The sequence below is a fragment of the Macrobrachium rosenbergii genome, chromosome 28, assembly GCF_040412425.1.
Source record: "Macrobrachium rosenbergii isolate ZJJX-2024 chromosome 28, ASM4041242v1, whole genome shotgun sequence".
NCBI classification, from domain to species: Eukaryota; Metazoa; Arthropoda; class Malacostraca; order Decapoda; family Palaemonidae; genus Macrobrachium; species Macrobrachium rosenbergii.
The window spans coordinates 1033634-1059949 of NC_089768.1; the positions used below are offsets into that span (position 1 = coordinate 1033634).

A 26316-nucleotide genomic window follows, 5' to 3' on the forward strand; every position below is an offset into this window, starting at 1 on the left:
CAGTAAATGGTTGACATAAAAATTGAGTACTGCACAGTTTCATAATAGCGCATTTACAGTAGGTGCGTACGTATACTAATGTTGCCCCTAATTCATGGGATGCCGTTTTCTTTGTCACTTAAGAGTAAAAGCCATTTTCTTTGCGTCACTAGGCAAAACGTCACAGTCAACAAAAGTACAATTCCATAAAACATCGAAAACACGTACATAATGTTCGTAGAAGGTAGTACAGTACAGGTAAAATTCAATCAATTTAAAATTATATACTGTACAGGTAATGACGTACAGAGAATAATAAGTTGTAAACGTATGTTTGAGCGCTAACTACGAATGAGAGAGAGAGAGAGAGAGAGAGAGAGAGAGAGAGAGAGAGAGAGAGAGAGAGAGAGAGAGAGAGAGAGAGAGAGAGATACTGTAATAAAGTAACTGTACTGCTTTTGTATCGTATTTATGCACAAATATATAAATACAAATTTTCCATTCTGATTTTACACCTAAAAACACGAAAACTTAAAAATTATACACACTTTCTACAGGGGTATCATCTTTGAAAAATGCAGGGTATCACATCTTGTAAAAGTACACCAACTGAACGTGCTGTAATTACATCCACATACAGATTGCACCAGCACTTTTCTCCGAGGTGAACAGAGTAATTTTCAAAGAATGACACTTATACAACTCTTAGTTACATCTCTGATATTACATTAAAGAATTCATTTTATCAAATGAGCGCGACTGAACAACCTCATCTCAAGGTCATGTAAAGTCCTTGTGACAAAGACTTTGCAAATGGACATTATACTTGTATGATGTTTATGTACAGAAATATAAATATAAATTTTCCATATCGATTTTACAGTTAAAAGCATGAAAACTTATAAATGTACTTCAAACATTAAACAAGCATTTTCTGCAGGGGTATCATCTTTGAAAAGTGCAGTAACTTTGCAAATGGGTATCACATCTTGTAAAAGTACACTAAGTGAATGTGCTGAAATTACCTTTGCATCATATTTATGCATGTACAAAAATAAAAATAATACATTTTTGATACAGATTGTACACATGAAAGCATGAAATGCATTTTTCATAGAGATTTTACACATGAAAGCATGAAATGCATTTTTCATAGAGATTTTGCACATTAAAATATCAAATGCATTTTTCATACAGATTTTACACATAGAAGCATGAAATGCATTTTTCATACAGATTTTACACATAGAAGCATGAAATGCATTTTTCATACAGATTTTACACATAAAAGAATAAAATGCATTTTTCATACAGATTTTACACATAAAAACATGAAAACTTGTAAATTACTTAAAAAATTAAACACCCACTTCTGCAGGGTTTCTCGAGAATTTCGTGTGTCTGTGAAAAAATCGCGTATACCCATTAGTTAGGTTCCTGTGAAAAGTTCGTGTGTGTGTGAATTCACGCAACTCGAATCATGTAAGATCGAAGTATTACTGTGTATATATATATATATATACTGTATATATATATATATATAGTCACTACCCAACTTCTGAACAAGTTATGTTCCAGAAGGCCGTTAGTATCTTGGATTGTTCTTAAGCTGGTTTTTATTCTGTAGTGCATAATTTTTGTTGATGTTTACATTCTTGAGTTATACTACTTTCACTGTATTTTTAAATAATGCAGTATTATAAAGAATTACTTTGGATGTTAGAAAGTTATAAAGAAGAATATAAAATTTAGATTCATGCAACATTAAAAGTTTTTATTTCTTTTTGCTTTGAAGGTTATGAACTTGGAGAGAATTTTACAGGAGCAGTGTCTGACACTGAAAGTTTATAAAGGGCCCTGTTAATGGGAGCCATAAAGAAACATGCGTATATTCGCCACCAAGCATGTCTCTTCAGTGTCCCCAAAAAGGATTCCTCCAAAAGAGTGATCCTCAACCTATCAACATTGAACAAGCACATTGTTTGCCAAAAGCTCTGGATAACTACCGTTGCCCAAGTACGTTCAATCATTCCAAGAGGGACTGAGACAGTTTCTCTAGATCTGAAAGATGCATAATGGCATGTCACTATTGCCGTTCCCTTCTGCCCCTTCCAAAGGTTCCGAACAGGGAAGATACATACAGGTTCAAAGCCATGCCCTTTGGGATAAAATATGACCCAAGAATTTTTTTACAAAATTAGCAACGGAAGTTGTTCGAGAACTCCAACAAGAGGGAATACAACTACTGTAATAGTCTACCTAGACGACTGGTTGATCTGGGGGCCCACAAGAAAAGAGTGCTTGAAAAACCTAAGAGCAGTGGTCAACAGACTAGTCAAAAGGTTTTATAATTAAAAAAAAAAAAAAATCTCGCCTTAAGCCAGCAGATGCTTTCAGTGGCTGGGACTGTATTGGGATACTCTTCATGGCCTGTTGTCTCTCCTCATCATACTCAAAACAGAATAAGGCAAGTCCTCAAAAGGTTCCTTGCACAGCCCAGTTTCCAGATGGCAATTAGAACATATGATGGCCTTCTGCAGTTTGCATCAGCAATAGATCCAATACTCAGATTGCAACTAATAATGTAAACAAATTCTGGCTATCGCATGCAAGAAAAAAGATGCGAGACTGACCTCATCAAAAGATTCAGAAAGTTGGGGAGATACTTTGGCCTTGGACCCAGAAGGAATCTCTGGTGAAACAGGTCACCTTGACTCCTCCGTCTGTACGAGTGACAATACACACAGATGCCTCATTAACAGGTTGGGAGGATCGTCAGGTGGCAGGGAGGTGGTCAGCTACTCTGAGAAATTGTCATATCATATGACAGCTGTCTTTTTGTCTCTCAAAAAACTCAAATCTCCAGAAGAGAGAGACATTTTGTTGGGTCTAGACAACATGACTGCAATGTCCTGCATCAAGATAATGCTAGCCATCCTTCAGATAGTGCAAGCAAGGAAGTGGTACTTGTCTGCAACTCACCTCACAGGGTCTCTCAACGTAATAGCAGACTCTCTACCGAGGAAAATGAAAGCCTCAACACAGTGGATGTTGGACAACCACTCTTTTCAAACAATAGCCAACATGCTTCCACAGATCTGTTCGCAACATACAAGAATCACAAACTCCCAGTATGTGTGTCTCCAAACTTGGACAGTCAAGGAACAGCAAGAGATGCCTTCCTACATGACTGGAAAAAATGGAGGATGATATATCTTTTTCCTTCATTATCCCGGATTTCAAAGGTTTGGAGCAAACTTCTAACCTTTAAAGGAACAGCTTACTTAATAGCCCACACTGGCCAAACAGGCATTGGTTCCTATTACTTCAACAACAGATGAAAAGAGCAATTCCACTATCGTCTGCTGTTCTATCCCAGATAGTAGGAGGGAAAGTCATCTACGCGTCCTCCTTCCTGAGCCGAGACCTTCACATATGGATTTTTTAAATACTATCTACAGTGAAAATTACTCACCCAACATTGCTAGGTACCTAGCACAAAAAATTACAGACACCACCTGTCTGGCAATACCAGTCTGTATAGAATATATAGGTAGATTATATCCATACTGAAAGCCAAGTTGAGATTTCTATGGAAATTTATAAATTTTCTTCCATACCTTTTTGAAGACAAATACCTCGCAGTTACAACAGTCATGGCATACAAGGCAGCATTAATGGAACCCTTGCTTTATGGATTCTATCAACCCCTCAACTCAGCAGACCCAATACAACCACAACTCAAATGCTACAAAAGGCGATCTTGATTGCATTAGCATTAGGAGCTTGTATTAGTGAACTGGGCTCTCTTAGACGGGGACGATACATCACAAACAGCTGGCCATCAATTATCATTCTCTCCTGGCCAAGAATGAGGATCCTTTAAGAAGGATATCTCCTATTCTGACAAGAAAACTCAGTCTGGCAGACAAGACATTATGCCCGGTTCAAGCACTTAAGATCACTGCAAGGTCACTACAAGTCACTGCAGACATCCCAGAGGGTCTGATTCTCCTGCACCCTAGCACAAATTAACCACTCTCCTTACAAGAGCTGAGAATGATTGTAGTGTCTCTCATTAAAAAGGCCAATCCACACTCCTTTCCTTGGTCACATGATATTAGGAAAGCCTTTCCTTGGTCACATGATATTAGGAAAGTAAGTACGTTGTTGGCCTTCTTCAGAAGTGTCTCTTAAAGTCTCTGAATGTACAGGGTGGTCATCAGAGACAGTATTTTTAAAATAACATTATTGCCACAAGCTCGAACAAATTCAACTACACTGTTTATCAGTAGGTGGCATGGTTAGTCCTAACCCCTAGGTGCTACATCAGAAAACCAGGGGTCTTCCTGATGGTGAGTATGCTAGATATCACTGGGAGAAGGGCGGCAGTACTGCAACCAAACCCAGCATGCTTAGGTAAGCCATTGTAGAACTACATCCTAAAACATAAGTTCGTGTACAGTTTCTTGTTCTTTGGTACCAAAACCTGAAGAGTATTTGGAATAGAGAATGGGACTTGAAATTTGTGGCTCGACCTTGGACCAGAAATGTTTTTTCCTTTGGGGTGTTGGTTTTAAAAATTGAGAGCTTAAGCCTTTTTTGTCATCTGTCAATTTCACTGTAAAGCTCCTTGAGGACAAAACAGGCGACTATGCTATCAAAAAACAGGTTTTGACGAAGGAAAAACTTATTTTTGGTAGTTGCTGTTGAGTCCTCAAAACCCTCCCACTTCCCTTGGGCAAGGGATCACCCTGCATTGACCAACAGAAAGTAATGCTTCTTGGTCTTCGCAACAGGTCTGTTGTTGACGCTACAGCAGACTGCACATGCGCATTAATCACTTCCTCCTCTAAGCAGGTTTTGATGATGGAAGAACCTGGATATACAGCCTCAATGTAAAGATTTGGGAAAGTGCCCCCTCATCTCTGAGTCCATTATATACTCCATCAACTGTTACAGTGTTAATCACTATGACACAACACCCAGCTGCGAGAACAGCTATAAGAGAATTCTTTGATGTTAGTTTGGTCTCCATGGAGCTCTGGTAGACCATGGAAGGGTAACTCCTCCCTTGAGGACTCAACAGTGACTACCAAAAATAGGTTTTTCCTAAATCAAAACCTGTTTTTTAAAAACTGAAAAAATTCTCTTCGATGGTTGTCAATGGCATGTGATCTAAAGAAATATTGGTAACATTGCTTACTCACTACACAGACTGAGGAAGGGTTTGGAGGGAGTGGGAGGCCAGGAAAAGTTTCCTAGGTGGGGGAGGTTGGAAGACTGAGAGCCATGGGAGAGCAGCAGCAGTAAGGCTGTTTACAAGTAGATTCACTCAGAAAAAGGGTTGTTTTGGATGGTAGGTGGTCAGGGAAGGAGTTTCCCTGGCTGGGAGTGGGGTTGGAATGTAATGTGGGATGGGTGGGGAGGGGTAGGCAGGAGTTTGACTTCGTTGGAGCTGGTTTTGTTTTATGTTTCTTCATTTATGCTTTTTCCGCTTTTATTATTAAATTTTGCTACATTACTGTAATTTAACTTGTAATGAAATACATTAAGCACAATGAAATGCTTGGTAAATTGAAAATGATGTAAACTGCATGTTTATTGAGTTTTTCATAAAAAAAAAAACTCCAAATTTTGATTATTCTGCTGTTTTGGAGCCATATCTCTTCCGTTGGATCGGCATCGTAAGCGTAGTAACCCCGGAACATGCATCATAAACTGGGAAATAATTTCTGATGAATATATTTGAAACCTTGGAACGTCGTAAGCCGGACCCATCGTAAACCAGGGACTGCCTATAGTCCTTCCCTTTTTCAAATTTTTATTTTATGCTATTCTTACTGTATTTTCTTTCTCATTCTTTATTTTTGTATGTTCTAATTTTCATTGCATAAAAAATGAAAAACAATGAAAGTTACAACCAAGAGGGAGAGAAAAAGTATTTGATACCCCCTAGTGTGTACAACTTTGGTTGAGGTTAGGGGAGACGAGTTATAAATAGTTCAATGTCTTGCCAACATCAATGATAAGATTCATGATGAATTTGCATTACTTTAATTAATATTTTACTATGAATGTGAACTTATATTAAGTGATAAAATATTATCATGTTTTCTGTTATGATATGTGTGGTAATCATATTAGAGTCAACTAAACTTGTAATGAAATACATCAAGCACAACAAAAAACAAGTAAAAAATGTGCTGAAGTTTCTTCGACAAAATCAAGTTCCCTGTACAATGTATAATGCTGTATGAGCTGTGGCCCATGAAACTTTCAGCCATGGCCCAGTGGTGGCCTGTCCTATAGCATTGCCAGATGCACGATCATGGCTAACTTTAACCTTAAATAAAATAAACACCACTGAGGCTAGAGGGCTGCAATCTGGTATGCTTGATGATTGGAGGGAGGATGATCAACATACCACAATTTGCAGCCCCCTAGCCTAAGTAGTTTTCAAGATCTGAGGGTGCACAGAAAAGGTGCGGATGGACAGCCAAACCATCTCAATAGTTTTCTTTTACAGAAAACTAAAAAGAGAGAGAATGAGTGATACCATACTAAGAAACACACCTATATACATACAACTTATAACACACGCACACAAAGCCAAAGAGAGAGAGAGAGAGAGAGAGAGAGAGAGAGAGAGAGAGAGAGAGAGAGAGAGAGAGAGAGAGAGAGAGAGAGAGAGAGAGAGAGAGTGAACTTTCACAATTGTTATTGGCTTAAAAGCATGGTGTCACATAACACATGAAACATCACTTCATTTATCACTCTTTGTTGGCTGATATGGATAGGTCATCAGTTTAACAGCATATGGTAGAAGGGGCATGGGTGGGGAATCACTTATGCTTTTGTATGGTTACTTGATATTGGCAGGAACGTACATGTCAATGATTTTTGCTTTTTAATGGCTAATAGGCCCATGCTTCATAAACATACGTTTCTCTAATTGGCTACAACCATAAAGTATCAATGCACTTGGTAACAGAGCGTTTCCCCTTTGTACTGTCGTGCGTGATCAGTCACTTACTCAGACTGTTGTGTGTGGTGCTGTGAAGAAGATATGTCTTGATGCTCCAGTTGGGCTGGAGGTGGAGGAGGACTTGTAAACCTCCTCACAAGTTTTTAAAAAGTCTGGCCATCATTAGCTCCAAGGGCAATGCACACAGGTAAGTGACAGAGAAAAGGGATTTTGACAAAGGAAAAATCTATTTCTGAGTGAGGCCCCGTGTCACCGGGTGAAATTCCATTACTAACTTGAATTTCTAGGTATAAATATTGCTAAATATACCAGAGAAAAAAGCTTTCAGGAATGCTGGAGTTACTACCCCCAGATCGAGCGTCTTCTAATGAAGACGTCGGTATAACCAAGGGTGAGTGAAGGAATCACAACCACAGAGCCACACTCTATAGACATCCCTATGTCAATATCCCCGAGAAGGGTGAGGGGCCGTACCAGCGCCCACGCTCCCCAGCCCGCCACGCGGCGACTCCAGCGCCATCTGAACTCATTCCAGACTAGCACCATCCCCAGGCTTGGCATGAGCCAGCAGGGGGGGCAAACCTGTACCTCAAAATATTCTAGGGGGGGTCACCGGATGACACGGGGCCTCACTCAGAAATAGATTTTTCCTTTGTCAAAATCCCTTTTCTGAGCTCGGCCCCGTGTCACCCGGTGAAATAGTGTCAGAGAATCATGCCAAGACTGCAAAGCTACAACAGAAAACAAAAGGTAACTGGAAAGACACACATGCTATGGAAAAATAGATTTAATAAAAATATCTCAACAATGAAAATTGGGCTTAACTATAGGTAAATACTGGTGACATAATACACCTCACATCAAAAGGGTACAATGAAATAGCAAACTTAACCTATGAACAAGGTAGAAACACTAACATATAGTACAACAGGGGAAAATAAAAGGCCCCTATAATTCAATAGAATAACCAGTAATTACAAACTTAAACCTAAAAGCAATGAGATACCACTGAAAGACAAAAATATATGAGGTACATGAAGCAAAATAAAAACCGCTTCAGTACCTCTGACTAAATCTAAATCCACAACATATCAAATTCAAATCACAAGACAAGCAATAATCAGGTATAACAGTATCGAGTATGAGGAGCAAGGCAGCGAGGCATGATCGATCCAGAAAGGCAGGTAGAGAAATAAATGAGGCAGGCGGGCAGGGGGGGGAAAGGAAAAGGATAAGGATAATTAAAATGAGGAGATGACACTCCCCACAGCCACTGCAGAAAATTTCAGGGCTTTGAGTGATTTAAATAGTGGTTTAAACGCTAGAGGTGATTTCTATCCCATATACTCGGTAAGTTAAGCAAAATTCATATTATGAAAATAGATAGTAAAGGTAGCCACTGCACGTAAACCTTTGGGACTCAACGAAAGAGTTCCACCCTTTCCCTGATAAAACGAAGACCCGACTTATACTGTGGAGTTCTTTGTAGATAAGACTTTAATGTATATAATGGGCATAAGGGTTGGTCCTAAGGGGGAGACACCACCTCCTAGGGGGACCACCTGTCCTGAGGGTCTTCATTTTAGCTAGGAACCTATGATCAGGGAAAGGAGGACTTCTCCGGATGGGATATTAAAGAAATCAACATGATCATCACCTCTAGCGCGAGCCGATAGCTTTGAAATTCTGGCAACTGAAGCTAAGCTAATCAGAAGTACCTACTATAAGGCTGATTTAGCTACATCAATAGTGGCCGGGGCGAGGCATTTTTCAAACAATGATCTAAAGAAAGTAACCGCTAGGTTAGTAGCCACAGTTTGAGCTTCAGATGCCTTCAAGAAAGATGTTAGTTCTTTGCTGCTATGCATCATACTTTCTGAGAGTATAATCTCCCTTATCAGATTCTAGAAGTAGAGTGTTGACGGGGTCAACATTTGCTCTCTTTTTTGCGGCAAACATTATAATGTCTGTAAAGCCCGGGCATTCTGAATTCTTAAGAAAGCAGACACAGCCTTGTTTGTACTACTTGGGTCAGGCTGGATCTGGGTATCTGATAACCCCGCAACTAGAGTTCCTGGAGCAGAGGGAACCAGTTGCTCTTTGGCCAATAAGGGGCTACTAGAGCTAGATGGCCCTTGAATGACCTGAGTTTGTGCAGTACTCTCGAGAACAAGTTTATTGGGGGAAACAAGTACACCTTCTCCCAACAGTTCCAAACTATGGACATCGTATCTGTGGCAAAGGTCTGAGGAACCGGGTTGGGAGCCACGTATCAGGGAAGCTTGTAATTGTTCTTTGCAGCGAACAGATCCATCTGGAGTCCTGGAACCCGGCGGCAAATTCAATTGAACGATTGCCTGCCCACAGACCACTCCGCATCCAACGGAGTAGTCCTGGATAGGGGGACCGCCACTATGTTCCGCCCCCCGATAGATGGGTGGCTGACAAATGCCAGCCGTGCTTGTTCGCCAAGGAGAAGGTAGCTAACACCACCTGGTTAACGCGACCTGATTTGGAGCTGCCCCTTTTGAAGCAACGAACCACCACTGTGCTGCCCAACACCAGCCTGATGTGAAACTGGCCGACGGGGCAGAGTTTCTTGAGAATTAGAAACACTGCCACAGCTTCCAAGGTGTTTATATGAAACTGTTGGAACATTGTAGACCATATCCCTTAGACTTTTAGTTGTGGTGAATAACCTCCCCAGGCTTATAAGCGTCTGAGTGTATTACCAGAGCCGGAAGGGGGAATTGAAGTGGAACAGGCTTCGAGAGACCCTGGATGTGGACCACGGGCGGGATCTACTCTCAAGGATTTGAGGGGAGAGGGACTCTGTCTCTGAAACTGATGTCTTTAAGCTCGCTTTTAAGAGCAGGTCTGTCACTGAAGCAAACTTAAGAGGGCCGAGAAACCTCTCTTAAGTCCTGTGGAAGGTCTTTCAGGGACTTTCTGGTAGAATTAGATTTCCTTCCGCTTGGCCGGCGGAAGAGATAACCCCAGAAACTTCCTTGGGGACAGTGAAAAGCCTGCCTTGAAACTTGAGGTGCCTCACTTTCTTTATAGCTCATTTATTGAGTAGTTCCGTCACCAAGACCTGTAGGGCTTTTTGGAGGAAGGATGGTAAAATCTGGTCATGGGAGGGGGACCCCTGATCCAGTTCCAACTCAGACCTTTGGACACGATATTGTGTGTCCAGGGACTGAAGGGCCACTGGTTTCTGAACCAGTAAAGGTGTTCACCCACCTAGCTGGTCTCAGTGAGAGGAAGCAGATTTGCTTCCTCTACCGTGGCCACTTTTCCTCCGGAAGACAGGCTCAGCCCTGCCTCTGAAGGGGGCTCGACCTCTACCCCCCCTTGCGCTCCTATTAAGACCGTGAAAAACCCCACGGCCCTCATAGGTAGGGTTGTATGCCAGCGAGGAGACATACGTAGGTGCAGCAAGGGGTTGGGCTGGTTGAACCAGCACATACTGTTGGGGTTGGGCCTTGGAGGTGGATGGTTGGCTCACCGTTGAGAACGGGACTGCCTGAGCAACCGCCTGATGTTGGGGTCTCCTGCGCTTCCTGTAACGTTTCCCAGGCCTATTCTGGGAACCGCTAAACTCGGAGGTCTTCCGCTTAAGAGCGGAGATACCCCACCGGGAGCGCAGACTCTGGTTGGTCCTGGTTGCTTCGCTCAGGACACCGGAGACTTCATCGTCTGGGAAAAGGTTGGTTCCCCAGAAAGAACTCCTCATGAGTCTGTCAGGTTCAAGACGAATGGTGGCATCAGCGAAGATAAACTTACGGCAGTTCATCTTTGCCACCATGAAGTCGAACAGGTCCGACTGAAACCCTGCTAACAGGGATTTAGTCAGAACCTGAAACAATGGTTCCTCTGAAAAGGAGACGGCGGTCGCTTCTGCCAGGCACAGCTAGTTCAAAGACCGGCTCAACCGACACCGTGCTTCGAACTCAGCCTTCAGGAGAGCTTCTGTGAGCTTAGGAAGCTGCTCTCTGAACTGGTTTGACTCGCAATCTGCGTCCAATTTACCGACAGTAAATGTGGACGGAGCGTTCCTCCAGAACTCGTCACCCCCGGGGAAGATTAGAGATGTAGGGTCTAATTCCCAGAGCTGAGGCAAGGGTTTGCCTTCCCAGCAAGCCTGAGCGGTTGCAATAGCAACTTTGTTCAGACAGGGGGTGGGTAGCCTACCACCAAGAGAAAACATATTTAAGCTGCCCTTGAAGGGGGTCAACTCCGTGTCCTCCGCCTGCCACCCGGTAAAAGTGCGCAGGAGAACGGATTGCGCCTGATCCCTAGGAAAATCACCGTCTCTGTAGGGACCTCAATTGAGCGCACCCAGGCTTCCTCCGTCAGTCTAACGAAGCCTGGGTAGGGGGCAAGAGATCAGCCGGGAAGAACTCCAGTTCTTCTAGACGCCTGGTACCTAGGCCTTCAATGGTCAAGGTGCCTTCATGCTGGACAGCACGAAGAGCAACCCGTCATGGGTTCCTTACGCCAAAAGGAGGGGAGGGCAGCGGTGTCGGGAACTGATAGTGCACCCTGGCACCACCGAGCGCGACAAATCAGCGATCAGCTTCTCATGATCTTGAAGCTTCTCAGTAAGCTTATCTAGTTTTGTATCTACCTCTGTGGAGAACCTCTTGAACCACATCCCCGCAAACGCCCGGTCAAAGGCAGGCTGGCGAGGAGGGCTGGACTTGGACGCCCCTCTACTCGCCTCCTTTGCCCGGGTACTCAGTTTGTTCCCGGAGGGCAAAGGGGTCAGCACCTTTGGTTTCGACGGGGAAAAGGAGAGGCTTTTCGTGAAGACGAAGACTTGTAGCCCTTCGCCTTCAACGATTTGGACTTCAACTTGGGGACAGTAGACTGAACTCTGTCCTCAAGATAGCAGGTTTAGTGAAGGCCTGAAAGGAAGAGGATGATGAAGGAGGTGGATTAAGGAGGGCGCCCGCCCCCACTGCCTCACTTACCTCAATACCTACCCCCTGGTCCTGCTCGGTGACCATCGGCTCAAGCTCCAGGTCGAGCGCAGCGACGACTCTGTAATCCCTCGAGTGTAGGGGGTCCCCTTGCAAGGGCTGGGTCGCGGCCCGGATCTGGTCGATGATAGGTGCGGCCACATCAGAAGGTACGGCCGCAGTGATAAAGCAGGTCCCTCAGCTTTTCATCGAGGATATAGGGTTTCCCCGACGGGACATTCCTCCCAACCCAGCTACCCAAGCGGAGAGACCCCAAGGCCTCTTTCTTGAAGGACTCACAACCTGAAGGGGGCAGAGTGTCAAAGAAGGGCTAATACCGTGTTTATATAAGATCCAAATGTGACCAAACAACAAACTCTGACTAATGTGGTAAAGCGGAAGTAATTAGCTTACCGACTCGTCCTGGAGACATCCATACGATGCGAAGCAAACCTCACAGCCGTCCGGATGCCAGACGATCAAGTCATCAAGCCGGACTGCACAGCCAGCATGAGTCCGGCACACCACATGCCCGTAGGGTTGGTGGAGGATGGCGGCACATCCGGGCTCCTCACAACGAACAGTCTGTAAGTGTGAAAAGTACATGAATCTACCACTCTAAGAAACTTAAACTATGTAGGGATAAGTATTTTCATACCATGTTACCGGAGAACTCCGTGGAATGAAAAACCCGTCAAAGACGGACCTACTAAGCAAAGAAACTTAAAGTAAACAAATCAACCCGACGGCTGGTTAAGCCGGGGGACAGTAACAAATATATGGTAAGCATCACCTCCCGACTGCGGAATTTTCCGGCGGAACGAGAGATGAATCAACGGGACTCACCACCAGGAACGCCAGTAATAAAAACGGGCGGAACCTAAGGGAAGGATCACCAGACTAAAATAAAATTAAAGTAAAATTCTCAACCAGACGGCGGGGTTAAGCTGCTGGGGAGCAGTAGCAAACACATGGTAAGCGAAAAATCTCCCGACTGCCGGAATTTTCCGGCAGAACGAGAGAGATGAATCAACGGGACTCTCACCACAAGGAATGCCAGAAATAAAAACGGCGGAACCAAGGGAAGGATCACCGGACTCTGATATAATATTAAAGAAATCAAACATATAACAACCCGACGGCAGGGTTAAGCCGCCGGGGACCAGCAACAGTCATATATCAACCTAACGGCGGGGTTAAGCCGTCGGGGACCAGCAACAAACATATGGTAAACAGAAAACCTCCCGACTACCGGAATACTCCGGTGGAACGAGAGAGTTGAATCGACAGGACCCTCACCACAAGGACCGCCAGTAATGAAACCGGCGGAACCCAAGGGAAGGATCACCGGACTCTGATATAAGATTAAAGCAAACATATCAACCCGACGGCGGGGTTAAGCCGCCGGGGACCAGTAACAAGTGTATACACATAGAGGGTGGTAAAGAAACTAGTTAACAACGCCACTATGAGGTAGAGTCCCCCGAAGTCCGGTACCATTACTACCGGAGATCCCAAGCCTCTATCGCCAGGGTACACAAGAAGGAAGAGGCAGAACACAACTGGACCCACATGGGCAGGTGTATGCGCCAATCAATTCCGACTAGAATGACCCAGACGCCGAGGCGAATGCGGGAGGCAAAGGGAGGACCAGGGATGATGGGAGGGGGAAGGATAACCCTGAAAAAGTTTGAAGACCCACTCGATCCGAGGAGAGCGGGTAAACGAAACATAAAGTCAAGACGGTTGTCACCAGGAACCAACCCTGGGAGGGAGCGAATCCCTCCACCAGGGAGGACCCAAGCACTCGGGGAGAACATCGGGGACCGATGTCACACCATGAGAGATGACAAGGAATTGACTTAGGGTAGGCTAGGGAAGGGGGAAAAATAAATAAGGAAGGGCTAGACCAGAGAAGAGGAAAACAGGAGACTACGGAAGACGTGTACCCATCTCCACTGAAATCCCAGGCCGTACAAGATAAGTGATACCCAAGTAGGGAGAGCTCTAGGCCTGCCCTAACAGGAAGGGAAAAGGAAGTAGCCTACGACCCCCACTCAGACATCTTGTAATAGACACAGTCTATAAAATACGAAGGGGAGAAAGAAAGGGAGGGATGTAGAACCAACAGGGAGAGAAAAACCTGTGTTGAAGGCCAGCCAGAACCGTAAGGTAAGGGAAAGCTAAAATAGCGTGGAGGAGAGACACCCAACGGAAAAACCTCTACCCCTCCGAAAAGAAGGGGGAGGACAATGGGGTCTCACTCCACCACCCAAACAACGGTCGGTGGACGGAACAACAACAGAAACTCCCTCCATCTGCTGATCCCCTCCTCTCACCTAACCTACTCCAGGATACAAGGGAGAGAGGGAGGCCAAATAGGCTACCAGGAAAGCCTAACCTTGCACTAGGCAGGGCTAGGACAGGGATGTTAACCAGATATAATAAATAAATAATAATAAATAAATAACCACCATTACTAAATATATACACTAGACATGAAATCGGCTTGTGCTTGGCACGTAGCCTAACCAACAAAGCGACAGGAAGTAAACAGATAGGACTGTACCTGACGCTCGCGGTAATAATGATAAGATTTAAATATAATAAAACATGACATCAAGCACAAACATAATAGAAATCTATAATGACCATAATTAATAGGGAAAACATCCTGGGGAGATACCTAGGCGGAAAATACTACGGGAACCCTAAATGTAAGAACTCCTACGATGGGAAGTTCTACGAAATTAACTCTAGAGGATCTCCCAAAGACCCAACCCAGGCAAGACCACCAGGATGAATCCTATGGGGGGAATGATAAATAATGTAACCGACCAAGAGAAGCCCGAACAGAACAAGCTGAACGAGCGAATCTCGCGGTCGACATGGCTGATCATGGGAACGCCGCAGCGTCCCAACAAGATTCACGTATAATATCTAAATACGATGTAAAACAGCCAAACTTATCATAAAAACCCCACAAGAATATGGTACTTAACTTGGAAACAGTAAAGGAGCTTGACGACATGGTGAAATAAAGGCAAATCACGCCAAGAAACACAAGCCACAAACAAATCTGCGATCAAAACGAGTGCTAGAAATGGAATGAGTTCAGATGGCGCTGGAGTCGCTGCGTGGCGGGCTGGGGAGTGTGGGCGCTGGTACGGCCCCTCACCCTTCTCGGGGATATTGACATAGGGATGTCTATAGAGTGTGGCTCTGTGGTTGTGATTCCTTCACTCACCCTTGGTTATACCGACATCGTCATTAGAAGACGCTCGATCTGGGGGTAGTAACTCCAGCATTCCTGAAAGCTTTTTTCTCTGGTATATTTAGCAATATTTATACCTAGAAATTCGAGTTAGTAACGGAATTTCACCGGGTGACACGGGGCCGAGCTCAGAAAAAGTATTTTTATATTTGTAGGTTTGCTTTTTTTTTTGTGTTAGTGGAAAATAAAAAAAAAATAATTTGCTTCTTTTGTGTGCATAAGATGTATTTTAAATTCTTTTCAGGCAAAAAAAAAAAAAAAAAAGAATTTGCTTTATTTTGTGTACGATGTGTTTTAAAAATTGTCATATATTATAATGGGTTTGGACAAAATGAAAAATAAAGTGATATATGCGGCAGTGTAACCTAAAATACTGAATGCTGCACGTGAGAGAAAAAATGGGGTTCGCTTTTTTTTTTTAAATACATTTAACCCTTAAACACCTATTGGACGTATCATACGTCGACTAAAATTGTCTGTTGGGTGCCAAGTGGACGTACCGCACGCCGACTACAAAAATTTCAACCTTTGGTCAACTTTGACTCGACCAAATGGTCGAAAAACGCAATTGTAAGCTAAAACTCTTACATTCTAGTAATATTCAATCATGTACCTTCATTTTGCAACAAATTGGAAGTCTCTAGCACAATATTTCGATTTATGGTGAATTTTTAAAAAACTTTTTCTTACGCACGGGCGGTAACTCAGCCGAAAAATTTCATAAATTCTTTCATCATTTTGTTGTAATTTTTGCACTGTTCTATATTAGCCGTTACATAAAGTTTTATATATGAAAATGTGTGCAATTTCATGTACAATACAGCAAAATACAACCCATGGTTGTAGCTTTTATCAGTTTGGAAATATTTTCATATAAACCACGATAACTGCCAAAATTTCAACCTTTAGTCAACTTTGACTCGACCGAAATTGTCAAAAAACGCATTTTTAAGCTAAAACTCTTACGATCTAGTAATATTCAATAATTTACCTTCATTTTGCAACCAATTGGAAGTCTCTAGCACAATATTTCGATTTATGGTGAAGTTTTGAAAAAACTTTTTTCCTTACGTCCGCGCAGAAATTCTTTCACACGCTTGTCGTAATGTTTGCACTGTTTTATATTAGTCGTTACATAAAGTTTTATATATGGAAATGTGCGCAATTTCATGTAGAATACAACAGAAAATAACTCATGGTTGTAGCTTTTATCAGTTTTGAAATATTTTCATATAAATCACGATAACTGCCAAAATTTCAACCTTCGGTCAACTTTAACTCGACCGAAATGGTCAAAAAACGCAATTTTAAGCTAAAACTCTTACATTCTAGTAATATTCAATCATGTACCTTCATTTTGCAACAAACTGGAAGTCTCTAGCACAATATTTCGATTTATGGTGAATTTCTGAAAAAAAAATTTTTTTCCTTATGTCTGCGAGCGGTAACTCAGCCGAACATCTCAGAAATTCTTTCGTCATGTTGTCGTAATGTTTGCATTGTTTTACATTAGTCGTTACATAAACTTTTATATATGAAAATGTGCGCAATTTCATGTAGAATACAACAGAAAATAGCTCATGGTTGTAGCTTTTATCACTTTTGAAATATTTTCACATAAATCACGATAACTGCCAAAATTTCAACCTTCGGTCAACTTTAACTCGACCGAATGGTTGAAAAACGCAATTGTAAGCTAAAAAACTCTTACATTCTAGTAATATTCAATCGTTTAACTTCATTTTGCAATAAATTGGAAGTCTCTAGCACAATATTTCGATTTATGGTGAATTTTTTAAAAACATTTTCCTTACGCTCGCGCTGCAACTCGGCCGAACATCTCAGAAATTCTTTCGTCTCGTTGTCGTAATATTTGCACCGCTTTAAATTAGTCTTTACATAAAGTTTTATATATGAAAATGTGTGCAATTTCATGTACAATACAACAAAAAATAACTCATGGTTGTAGCTTTTATCAGTTTTGAAATATTTCCATATAAATCACGATAAGTAGAAAAAATTTGACTTTCGGTCAACTTTAACTCGACCGAAATGGTCGAAAACTGCAATTGTAAGCTAAAACACTTACAGTCTAGTAATATTCAATCAATTAGCTTCATTTTTCAACAAACGGGAAGTCTCTAGCACAATATTTCGATTTATGGTGAATTTTTGAAAAACATTTTTTACGCTCTGAAGTTACTTAATTCATCCATCATTTTGTGATAATATTTTCTCTGTGTTGCTTTGATTGTTTTAAAATTTGTTATATACCAAAATCATCACAATTTAGTGTACAATACAACTAAAAAAATTAACTCATTAGCTATAACCGTTTTGCTTACAGCGTGATTTGTATACAATTATATACAAGTTTTTTTTGCTGTCATATATTCCAATATTTATATATGATAATGATATTTTTTCATTTCTGATGGTTGCATACTAAACTTCAGGCAATGACAAAAAAATGAGCCAAAAATGAACTCTTAATCTTAAAAACTAAGCGTGCTGTGATTTTTGAAAAAACTTTTTTCCGCTTCAGCGCTAACTCACCGAACGCTGCCGGCATACGGGAGACGTTTTTGTAAATAGGGCTTCGGCGTTAAAGGGTTAAACAGTTTATTTTGTTACAAATATGGTTAAATAACCTAGCTAACTGCCTTTTACACAAGTTTTCAGTTTAAAGAATACTGGTTGTTGTTGTTAAGCTTATTCAGTATTTACACCTGTAAAAAATTGACAAGGTATAGGGAGTAAGGGTATGGAGTTGCCGTTGAACAGCCATAGAGCTTTTTACTTGCCCTTACCCAGATTTTGCACTTATCTAACAGGGCCTTATCTCTATTAATCTGGACAATCAAGAAATTACTGTACTTATTATTACTGACTGTGCTGAAGGCCCATGTTTTCTAGTTATCCTGAAAAAAGTGTACCTTAGTTTTAACAGACCACTGAGCTAATTAACAGCTCTCCTAGGGCTGGCCCGAAGGATTAGACTTATTTTACGTGGCTAAGAACCAACTGGTTACTTAGCAACAGGACCTACAGCTTATTGTGGAATCCGAACCACACTATAGCGAGGAATGAATTTCTATCACCAGAAATAAATTCCTCTAACTCTTCATCAGCCGGCCGGAGACTCAAACTTGGGCCTAGCGAGTGCTAGTCCACAGCTCTACCAGCTTTCCCAATGAAGAGCTATAGTTATCCTGAAAGCCAACAAGTTTAATTACCATATAAAGTAATTGGTTTTGATTTGTTTGATAACTAGAGGCTATAATATATTTTATATAAAGCCAAAGTAAATATAAATGTAGTATGTGAGTACAGTACTGTCATGACATAGAGAAAAAATGGTAATTAAAAACTTGCAAAAACAAAAAGCAAAATGAAAAATATCACAACCTACCAGAGTTTCTTAAGTTTTCGTAAGTCTCATTATTTCCTCCTATGTGAAAACTATTACTTGCACCATGTGAAGAACGTACTGCTGCTACACCTCTCCTGTTGTTTGAAACACCTACTTTATTCCAAGGATATTGTCCTCTTTTGCAGCCATTGGTCGCACCTCAAGAATGAATGACAAAACGTTGTTATAATCACATTTTTATGTATGACTGACTAATCGTCAATGAGAACTTTTTCTAACAAGTACCTAAGCAATGAAGAACTTTAACACATATCATCAAAATGAGTCCTATATCACCGGGCTTTGTGAGGTTAAGCAAAATAATTTCCTTACTATTTATAAAAGACCGTTCAACCAGACCTCCCAGATCATTCCCTACTTTTTCATAACCTAATCATGCTTGTGAATAATTTCAAGGCAAGTCATCCACCACAAAATCAGAAGAGCTCAGACGACTCAGGAAGGTCACATACGTGATCAGGCCATCAGCAGTCTACAGCAGTTAACTAAATTGTTCTTTGTGTCTGCTGTTCAGTTAACAACTAGGGGAGATTCCCTGCATTTTGAACTGTTTGGGAGATTTTTCTTCTAATTTTCCCTTATTTTTCACTCTGATAGTGTTTCTTCTACTGCTGGGTATTTCCACAAGACAATTTTCATTTATGGACTATGGTGGTTTGGTAGTTTTTAAAAGTTTTTATTCCCACAATTTTCATTTATGGACTATGGTGGTTTGGTAGTTTTTAAAAGTTTTTATTCCCGCAATTTTCATTTATGGACTATGGTGGTTTGGTAGTTTTTAAAAGTTTTTATTCCTGCTCTTGTTTGCACTGAATACGAAGGTTCTGAAAATTTGTTTTGACACTGCTTTCACTCTTTTGCAGTGCAAGAGCATGTGTTTGTTTAATAACAAACCCATAACTTAAAGTATAATTTTGTTTACCAAGATATCTTCCCAGAAAAAGAAAGAAAAGTGTGTCCTTCAGATCTGAGTGGTGCAATGCACACAGGCACCATAATTCCTGGTGAATCTCAAATGACTTTTCATTTAAAATAACTTTTTTCCTCACTAAATTTTTTTACTAAATTTTCTCAATTACTTGTAAACAAAAACCTACTGCATTATTAGTTTTAATATTCCTTTTATCAGTACTGACAGCTTCACAAGGAGATAACCATGCAAAATTAGTTTTGCTTTATACTTGTATCATTAATTTTCAATGCTCTCTCTCTCTCTCTCTCTATTATAAACTAAAAATCTTTCCAATATGTTTGAATGAAAATCAACTGTGTCACTTTTATATCCACATCATCCTTTTTCATGACTTCACTGGGATATGACAAAGTAAAAACAGTTTTCGTCTTGTGATTGTATATGCTAGTAAACCACAGGACACTATTATAAAATTTTGAAGAGATTCAGATCTTTCAAAGACTTAGATATTACTTTTCCCCAACCCCATACTTCTTAAATCTGGATCATTCAGAATTTGCTGTACAGCAGATGAAATGGTTAAAAAAAAAAGCGGATCAAAGTCATAAAATTTAATAGAAAAAATATTCCTATATTTCTTAGCCTTCAAATTAATTGGTTACCAAAATGCTCAATGTCAGTACTAACAGTTTTCAGACCTTCCAAACAAAATTTATAGCTATTGTGGTGTTCAGTTGTAGTTTACATATAACTGTGCAAGCTCATGATGTGAGAAAGAAAATCTCTCTTTCCATACCTATTTTCTCTTTGTAACCACCCAAGGAATACACCAGTCTGACAGGACAATAATTAGAACTGTACATTTGAAAACAAACAGAAAACTGAATACAGATACAGTAGTTAGCTAGCCTCCATCAGGGAAATATTAGGATTTGGACACATTCTGAAAAATGAATCTATTACCGTATATTAAAAAAAAAAGGCCTTTGAGTATCAGTCTTTTCCAGCATGTAGATCCCAATACTTATTCTTTACCTAATATGTAAAAAATTTAAATCACTACCATAAACTGTGACTTAACACCCAACTCACTCTACGAAAATAGCCAAGAACCACATGATTTGTTGCAATCGATCCATTCTCTGTAAGTGGTTCAGGATACACTAACTTACAAGAGAGAACCTTAACATTAAACCAGAAGTATACAGACTTCATAACAAAGGCTAATCATCACTGGGTGAAGGATGGGAGGTCAATTCTTATTAGCTGTACAGCCAACAATCCTATTTAGAAAATTAAAAATTCATACTTGAAACCAGGAAGCAACCGTACTATCACATTACTCAAAAGAAATGTATCAAAAACTTCTAATCTGTATCTTTACCAAATATACGACAACACTTAAAACTGAAGTGTGTCACATAGCAAAGCATTTTCTTATAACATGCCAAAAGTGTGCCACTCAACTCAGCATGTAGCTGTCTACTGTATATTAGACTATACCAGGCATGTTTCACTTGGAACAATGGTGCAGTCCTTTACATCATACCAAAGTCAACCTTTACTCCAGCTTTGCACTTCTATACCTTATTATCTCTCTTGGTTTCATACATGTTAAACTAATTCTTTCATTCAATATACTGCATTACATAAAATAATATAACTCTTATTATATTCCTTCCCACAGATAGGTACTGTTGACACAGTTTGAAAACATAAGATAAACTTACCTTGGCTTGATGTAACGTATGTGTCTTCAAAAAGATCATTTTCATATTCTACTTTCTGGTTTCTTTCACTCAACAAAAAATGTGGTTCCTGGAAAAAAAAAGGTATGTTTTCATAAGCATCAAAAGGTTATTCACTTTACATTTGAGTTTATAGTTAGTTCTACAATTCCTACAAAAACCATCTACTTCTGAGTTTCTTTCTACAGTGGAGCACCGCTTAACTGTGGTTCTGGATTTGCGGCTTCACCTATTCGTGGATTTTTCTGTGGAACATATCCACATTATTCGTGGAAAATTCACCTATTCGCGGTATTTTTCACAGAGAAACATTCACTAACTACTGTATTTTCATATCATTTTCATGATTAAAATGACAAATTTAAATTAATATGACATTTTTGTGATAAAATTAAGTTTCATATATACAGTACTTACCCAGTAATTACTTAGCTAAGAGTTTCCACTCAAATGGCAGTTAGAACTCTGAATTCTGCAGTACCAATTCTTTTGTTTTGTACAGGTGGCTATGCCCCACCCACTTTCGGGGTAAGACAGAGAAACAACATTGCCAACACGACAGTTTGTTTATGCAAAAAAGAATCCATGTGCGGGGAGGAGGGCGGGCTCAATCCGTAATTACTGGGTAAGTACATATAAAACTTAATTTTGTCATAAAAATGTCATTTTTATATATGAAACTTACTCAATAATTACTTGGCTGATTCCACACTGAAAGGTGGAGGGGAATCATGGACAGAAGCTTAGGTTATTAATGATGAGAGCTGCTGCAGGTAGATACTGCCTCTGGTTGGCTGACAAAGTATAAAACCAAGCTTTGTGACAGAGGTGTACCCTGAAGGCTGACAAAGCATACATAACTGCCCCTGCCCTGGGCCAGTACCACAAAAAATAATGCACCAGAATAACAAAGTCACCTACACCAAAATTTAAAAAACATTAATGATTAAAAGATAAAAAACAACACTAAAACTGGTGGGCACTCTAGGTACTTAGTACCCTCCCAAGCTCCCCAAGAACTCAACAACATGTTCAAGGCGAAGAGAACAGGAAAGGAAGGGACACTTCCTACACTTCCTCACCCATCACAACGCCAGCTATGGACACAGGCAGGCTACCAGGGTACTACATTTATCGTAAACTGTCTCGACGTCTTTCAACTAGTGCATTGCAAACACTGACTTGCATTTCCAATAAATTGCCTACAAGATTGCAGAGAGAGAAAGATTGTGTTTGAATGCTACCAAAGTAGTAACTGCTCTTACATCATGAGCTTTAACTTTCAATAGCGATAATTCATTCTCCGCTAATTGTGAGTGTGCCTCAATGATGAGCTCCTTCAAGAAAAAATTAATGGCGTTCTTCAACAGGAGTCTAGAGGGATTCTTCACAGAACACCAAAGATTACCAAACTGACCTCTAATCTTTTCCGTTCGATGTAAATAGTATCTGAGGGCATGTACTGGGCACAGCTCTCTCCTCCTCTTCCATGCCTAGAATATCCGTAAAGCTTTTCATAGAAAAAGAACAGGGCCAGGAATGCGATAGGTTTTCATTTTCCTCTAAGAACCCTAGCAAAAAGGAGCAAACTGCATTCCCTTGCAAAAAAACCAATCCTTTTGTCTACTGCCCGAAGCTCACCTACTCTCTTAGCTGCTGCTAAGGCAACCAGAAAGAGAGTTTTCAGAGTCAGATCTCTTAGAGAGGAAGAACGCATAGGTTCAAAATGAGGGCCAGAAAGCCACTTAAGAACTACATCAAGATTCCAAGAGAAGGCCTCCTCTTTCTTAGACTTGGAGATATTGAAGGATTTAACCAGGTCGGACAAGTCTTGATTGTTTGAGATATCTAGAACTCATGGCGAAAAACAGAGCTGAGCATCGCTCAGTAACCCTTAATCGTTGAGACAGACAACCCCTTAGATGATCTCAAATAGAGAAGGAAGTCTGCTGTCTGAGCAACAGATGTCTCAGAAGCACCAACTCCTAAAAAGCACCCTGGTAGACATTGTTGGAGGAGTTGCGTCTACATTTGGCGATAGCCCCCACAGTCGATCTAGAAAATCCTTTTGCTCTGATGAGTTTGCAGATAGTCGAAATCCAGAGAGGATAGACCTTGATGAAACTTCCTGATCTGGTGTTGTCTGAGAAGACTAGGGATCTTGGGAAGGAGCCTCGGAAAATCTAGGAGATCGATCAGGTCCGAGAACCACTCCTTCTGTGGCCAGAAGGGAGCCACGAGAGTCATCCTTACATTGTGGTGTGAGTGAAACTTCCTTACCATCTCTCAAATCCTGAATGGAGGGAAGGCATAAAGATTTATGTTCGACCAGTCCAGGATCTTTGCATCTGTTGCCCAAGTTAGAGGGTCTGGAAAGGGGGAGCAGAACAGAGGAAGGCAGTGGTTCCTGGAAATTGCGAATACTGTAGATCTATGGTTGGTTGACCACATAAATTCCAAAGGTTGGAACACATGCGAAGATCTAGTGTCCATTCTGGGGGCAAAATTTGTTTGTGGCGGCTCAACTCGTCTGCCAGGACATTGCACTTGCCCTGTATGAACCACGTGACTAACCAAGTCTGATTCCAATCTCCCCAGCATAGCAGGTCTCTCGCTACTTCGCAGAGCCAATAAGAGTGGGTTCCCCCTTGATGTCTGATATATGCTAGGGTTGTGGTATTGTCAGTATGTATCGCTATAGTCTTGTTGTGAACCTGCGTCGCAAGGTGTTGCAGACCCAGATATATCACCTTCAACTCTCTTACGTTGATATGAAGTCCTTTCTCCTATGAAGACCACCTCCCAGAGACTTCCAGATTCCAGAGGAGCGCTCCCCAAGCTAGATCCGAAGCATCGGAAAAGAAGTCTAGGTTGAGGCTCACCACAAAGACAGATTTCCCTTTTGAAAGCCTTTCTGCGGACCTCCACCACCACAGATGCTCCTTTATCTCCAGGGTTATCAGAAAGAAGTGACGGTCCTGATGCACTTTCTGATCCCAGCAAGCTCTTAAATAGAATTGGAGTGGTCTCATGTGTAGTCTCCCCAGTCTTACAAATTGCTCCAGAGAAGCCATCGTCCCCAAGAGACTCACCCACTGGGTGGCGGAGCAAGAATAAAGCGAGAGGAAGAGGTCTACCTTCCTCAGGCAGTCTTCTACTCTCCTGAGTGATGGAGAAGCCAGAAAACTCAGAGAGTCTATCAGAACTCCCAAATAAAGAATTTTCTTAGTGGGGTTCATTTGAGATTTCTCAAAATTCATTAGCAGTCCCAATTCCTGGGTTAAAAGGAGTCTTCTGCAAGTCCTCCATGCACATTTCTCCGTGGTTGAAAGAATCAGCCAATTGTCTAGATATACTGTAGCGCGATACTCACTCTTGCTAGATGTAGCCAACCCGCCAAAGGAGCCAACACTCAAGTGAAAACTTGTGGGGCAGTTGAGAGACCGAAACAAAATGCTCGAAACTGATAGATCTGGTGCTCCAAAATGAATTGGAGGTATTTCCTTGAGTCCAGGTGAATCAGAATATGGAAATAAGTGTCTTGCAAGTCCAGGGAGATCATCCAATCTCCCTGATGGATGGAAGCAAGAACCAAATGGATGGTCTCCATGTTGAATTTTGTCTTCTCTATGAAGACGTTCAACACACTTACTTTGAGCACTGGTCTCCAACCCCCTGAAGCCTTGGACACTACAAAAAGGCAATTGTAAAAACCATTTGAGTCTACCTTCTTTACGACTTCTATGGCTTCCTTGCTCAGAAGAGAGGACACTTCCTTTGACAGGGCCATTCCGATCCAATGGAGTACGCCGTCAATATGATGGGAGTGTTGGTCAATGGCGGATTCTCCCTGAAGGGGATGGAGTATCTCTCCTTTAAAACTTTCACAACCCCCCTGATCCACTCCTCTTTTGATCCACCTCTCCCAGGAGAGACGAAGCCTGGCCCCTACCGGAGAATGGAGGACTGAATTCTCACTTGCTAGGCAGTACCACATTGTCATTTTTTAGAAAGCCATCTTTTCTCATAACAGTGAAAGGTATATCAGTTCAAGAGCCTTCGTTTTAGAATGCAAAAACTCATCAAAGATTCACCCTAGTAATCCAGACTGTTGCTTTTTGGGTCTGTAGGAGAGGTACTAGATAGCTGAGGTACCTAGATGGCTGGCTGGTAATGGCAGCCTCAGTTCAAAAGTTTTGTCAGCATCTCAGGATGGACGTTGGTGCTGCTTTGCTCATAGTACACCCCACCTTGAAGAGTTTGGAGTGTGTTTCAAGATTGTTCCCACTTCTAGCTCCTGCTGCTAAATTATGGACAAGACTACTAGATTGCCTATCTTCTTTAGAAAACCTGGCACCACACGGTAGATTTGGGCTGCAGTCTTTCAAGTTACAACTGAACAGGAGCTGGTCACTCAAAAGACCTGAACAAGATTCTTGTCCCAATTCCTCGGGAAGCTCTAACAAACCTCCAGGGTTGGAAAGACCTATGGATCTGCTCACTGCAATTCCTCTCATGGCCTTGATCCAGACCTGTTACTATCTACAGATATCTCAAGGGAGCATTGGGATGCCTACTTGCTAGACTTTGTGGTGTCAGGTTGATGGTCCAAAAAGATAATGGTATTCCACAACCACCTGTTGGAATTGAGGGAAGTGATCCTAGCCCTTTGGGCTTTGGCAGACCACCTGTCTGATGAAGCAGCAGGGATCGCACCAGAAAATTCCACCAAAGTGGCATACCTCAGTATGGCATACTTCAGTGGCATACCTCAGTAAGGAAGTACAAATCTCCAGTGATGTGATCTTGCAGTAGAAATTCTGATGTGGACATAGGAGTGAAATGGGACACCGATTCACAGGTAAGTCCTACAGATGTACACTCGGAAAGGAAAGTGAGGATACAGTTTTTTTAAATCTTCGGACATAATGCGACATCTGGCAACTTTAGAAAGGGAAGGAGCTTCAGTCTTATTGTGTTTGTTTTTTGCTTGACCTCTTATAACTATCAATCATAT

General features: G+C 41.5%; 1 protein-coding gene across 2 annotated transcripts in view; it reads right to left on the bottom strand.

Annotated features, from left to right (window-relative positions):
- Positions 1-26316, bottom strand: part of LOC136853967 (fidgetin-like protein 1) — a 133518-nt gene that overhangs the window by 82939 nt on the left and 24263 nt on the right. For both annotated transcript variants that reach the window (XM_067129884.1, XM_067129885.1), the window contains exons 4-5: positions 21282-21369; positions 18618-18776 (exon numbers count right to left, since the gene is read on the bottom strand). In XM_067129884.1, the coding sequence (XP_066985985.1) occupies positions 18618-18776; positions 21282-21369 (247 nt within the window). The remainder of the gene's footprint in view (positions 1-18617; positions 18777-21281; positions 21370-26316) is intronic.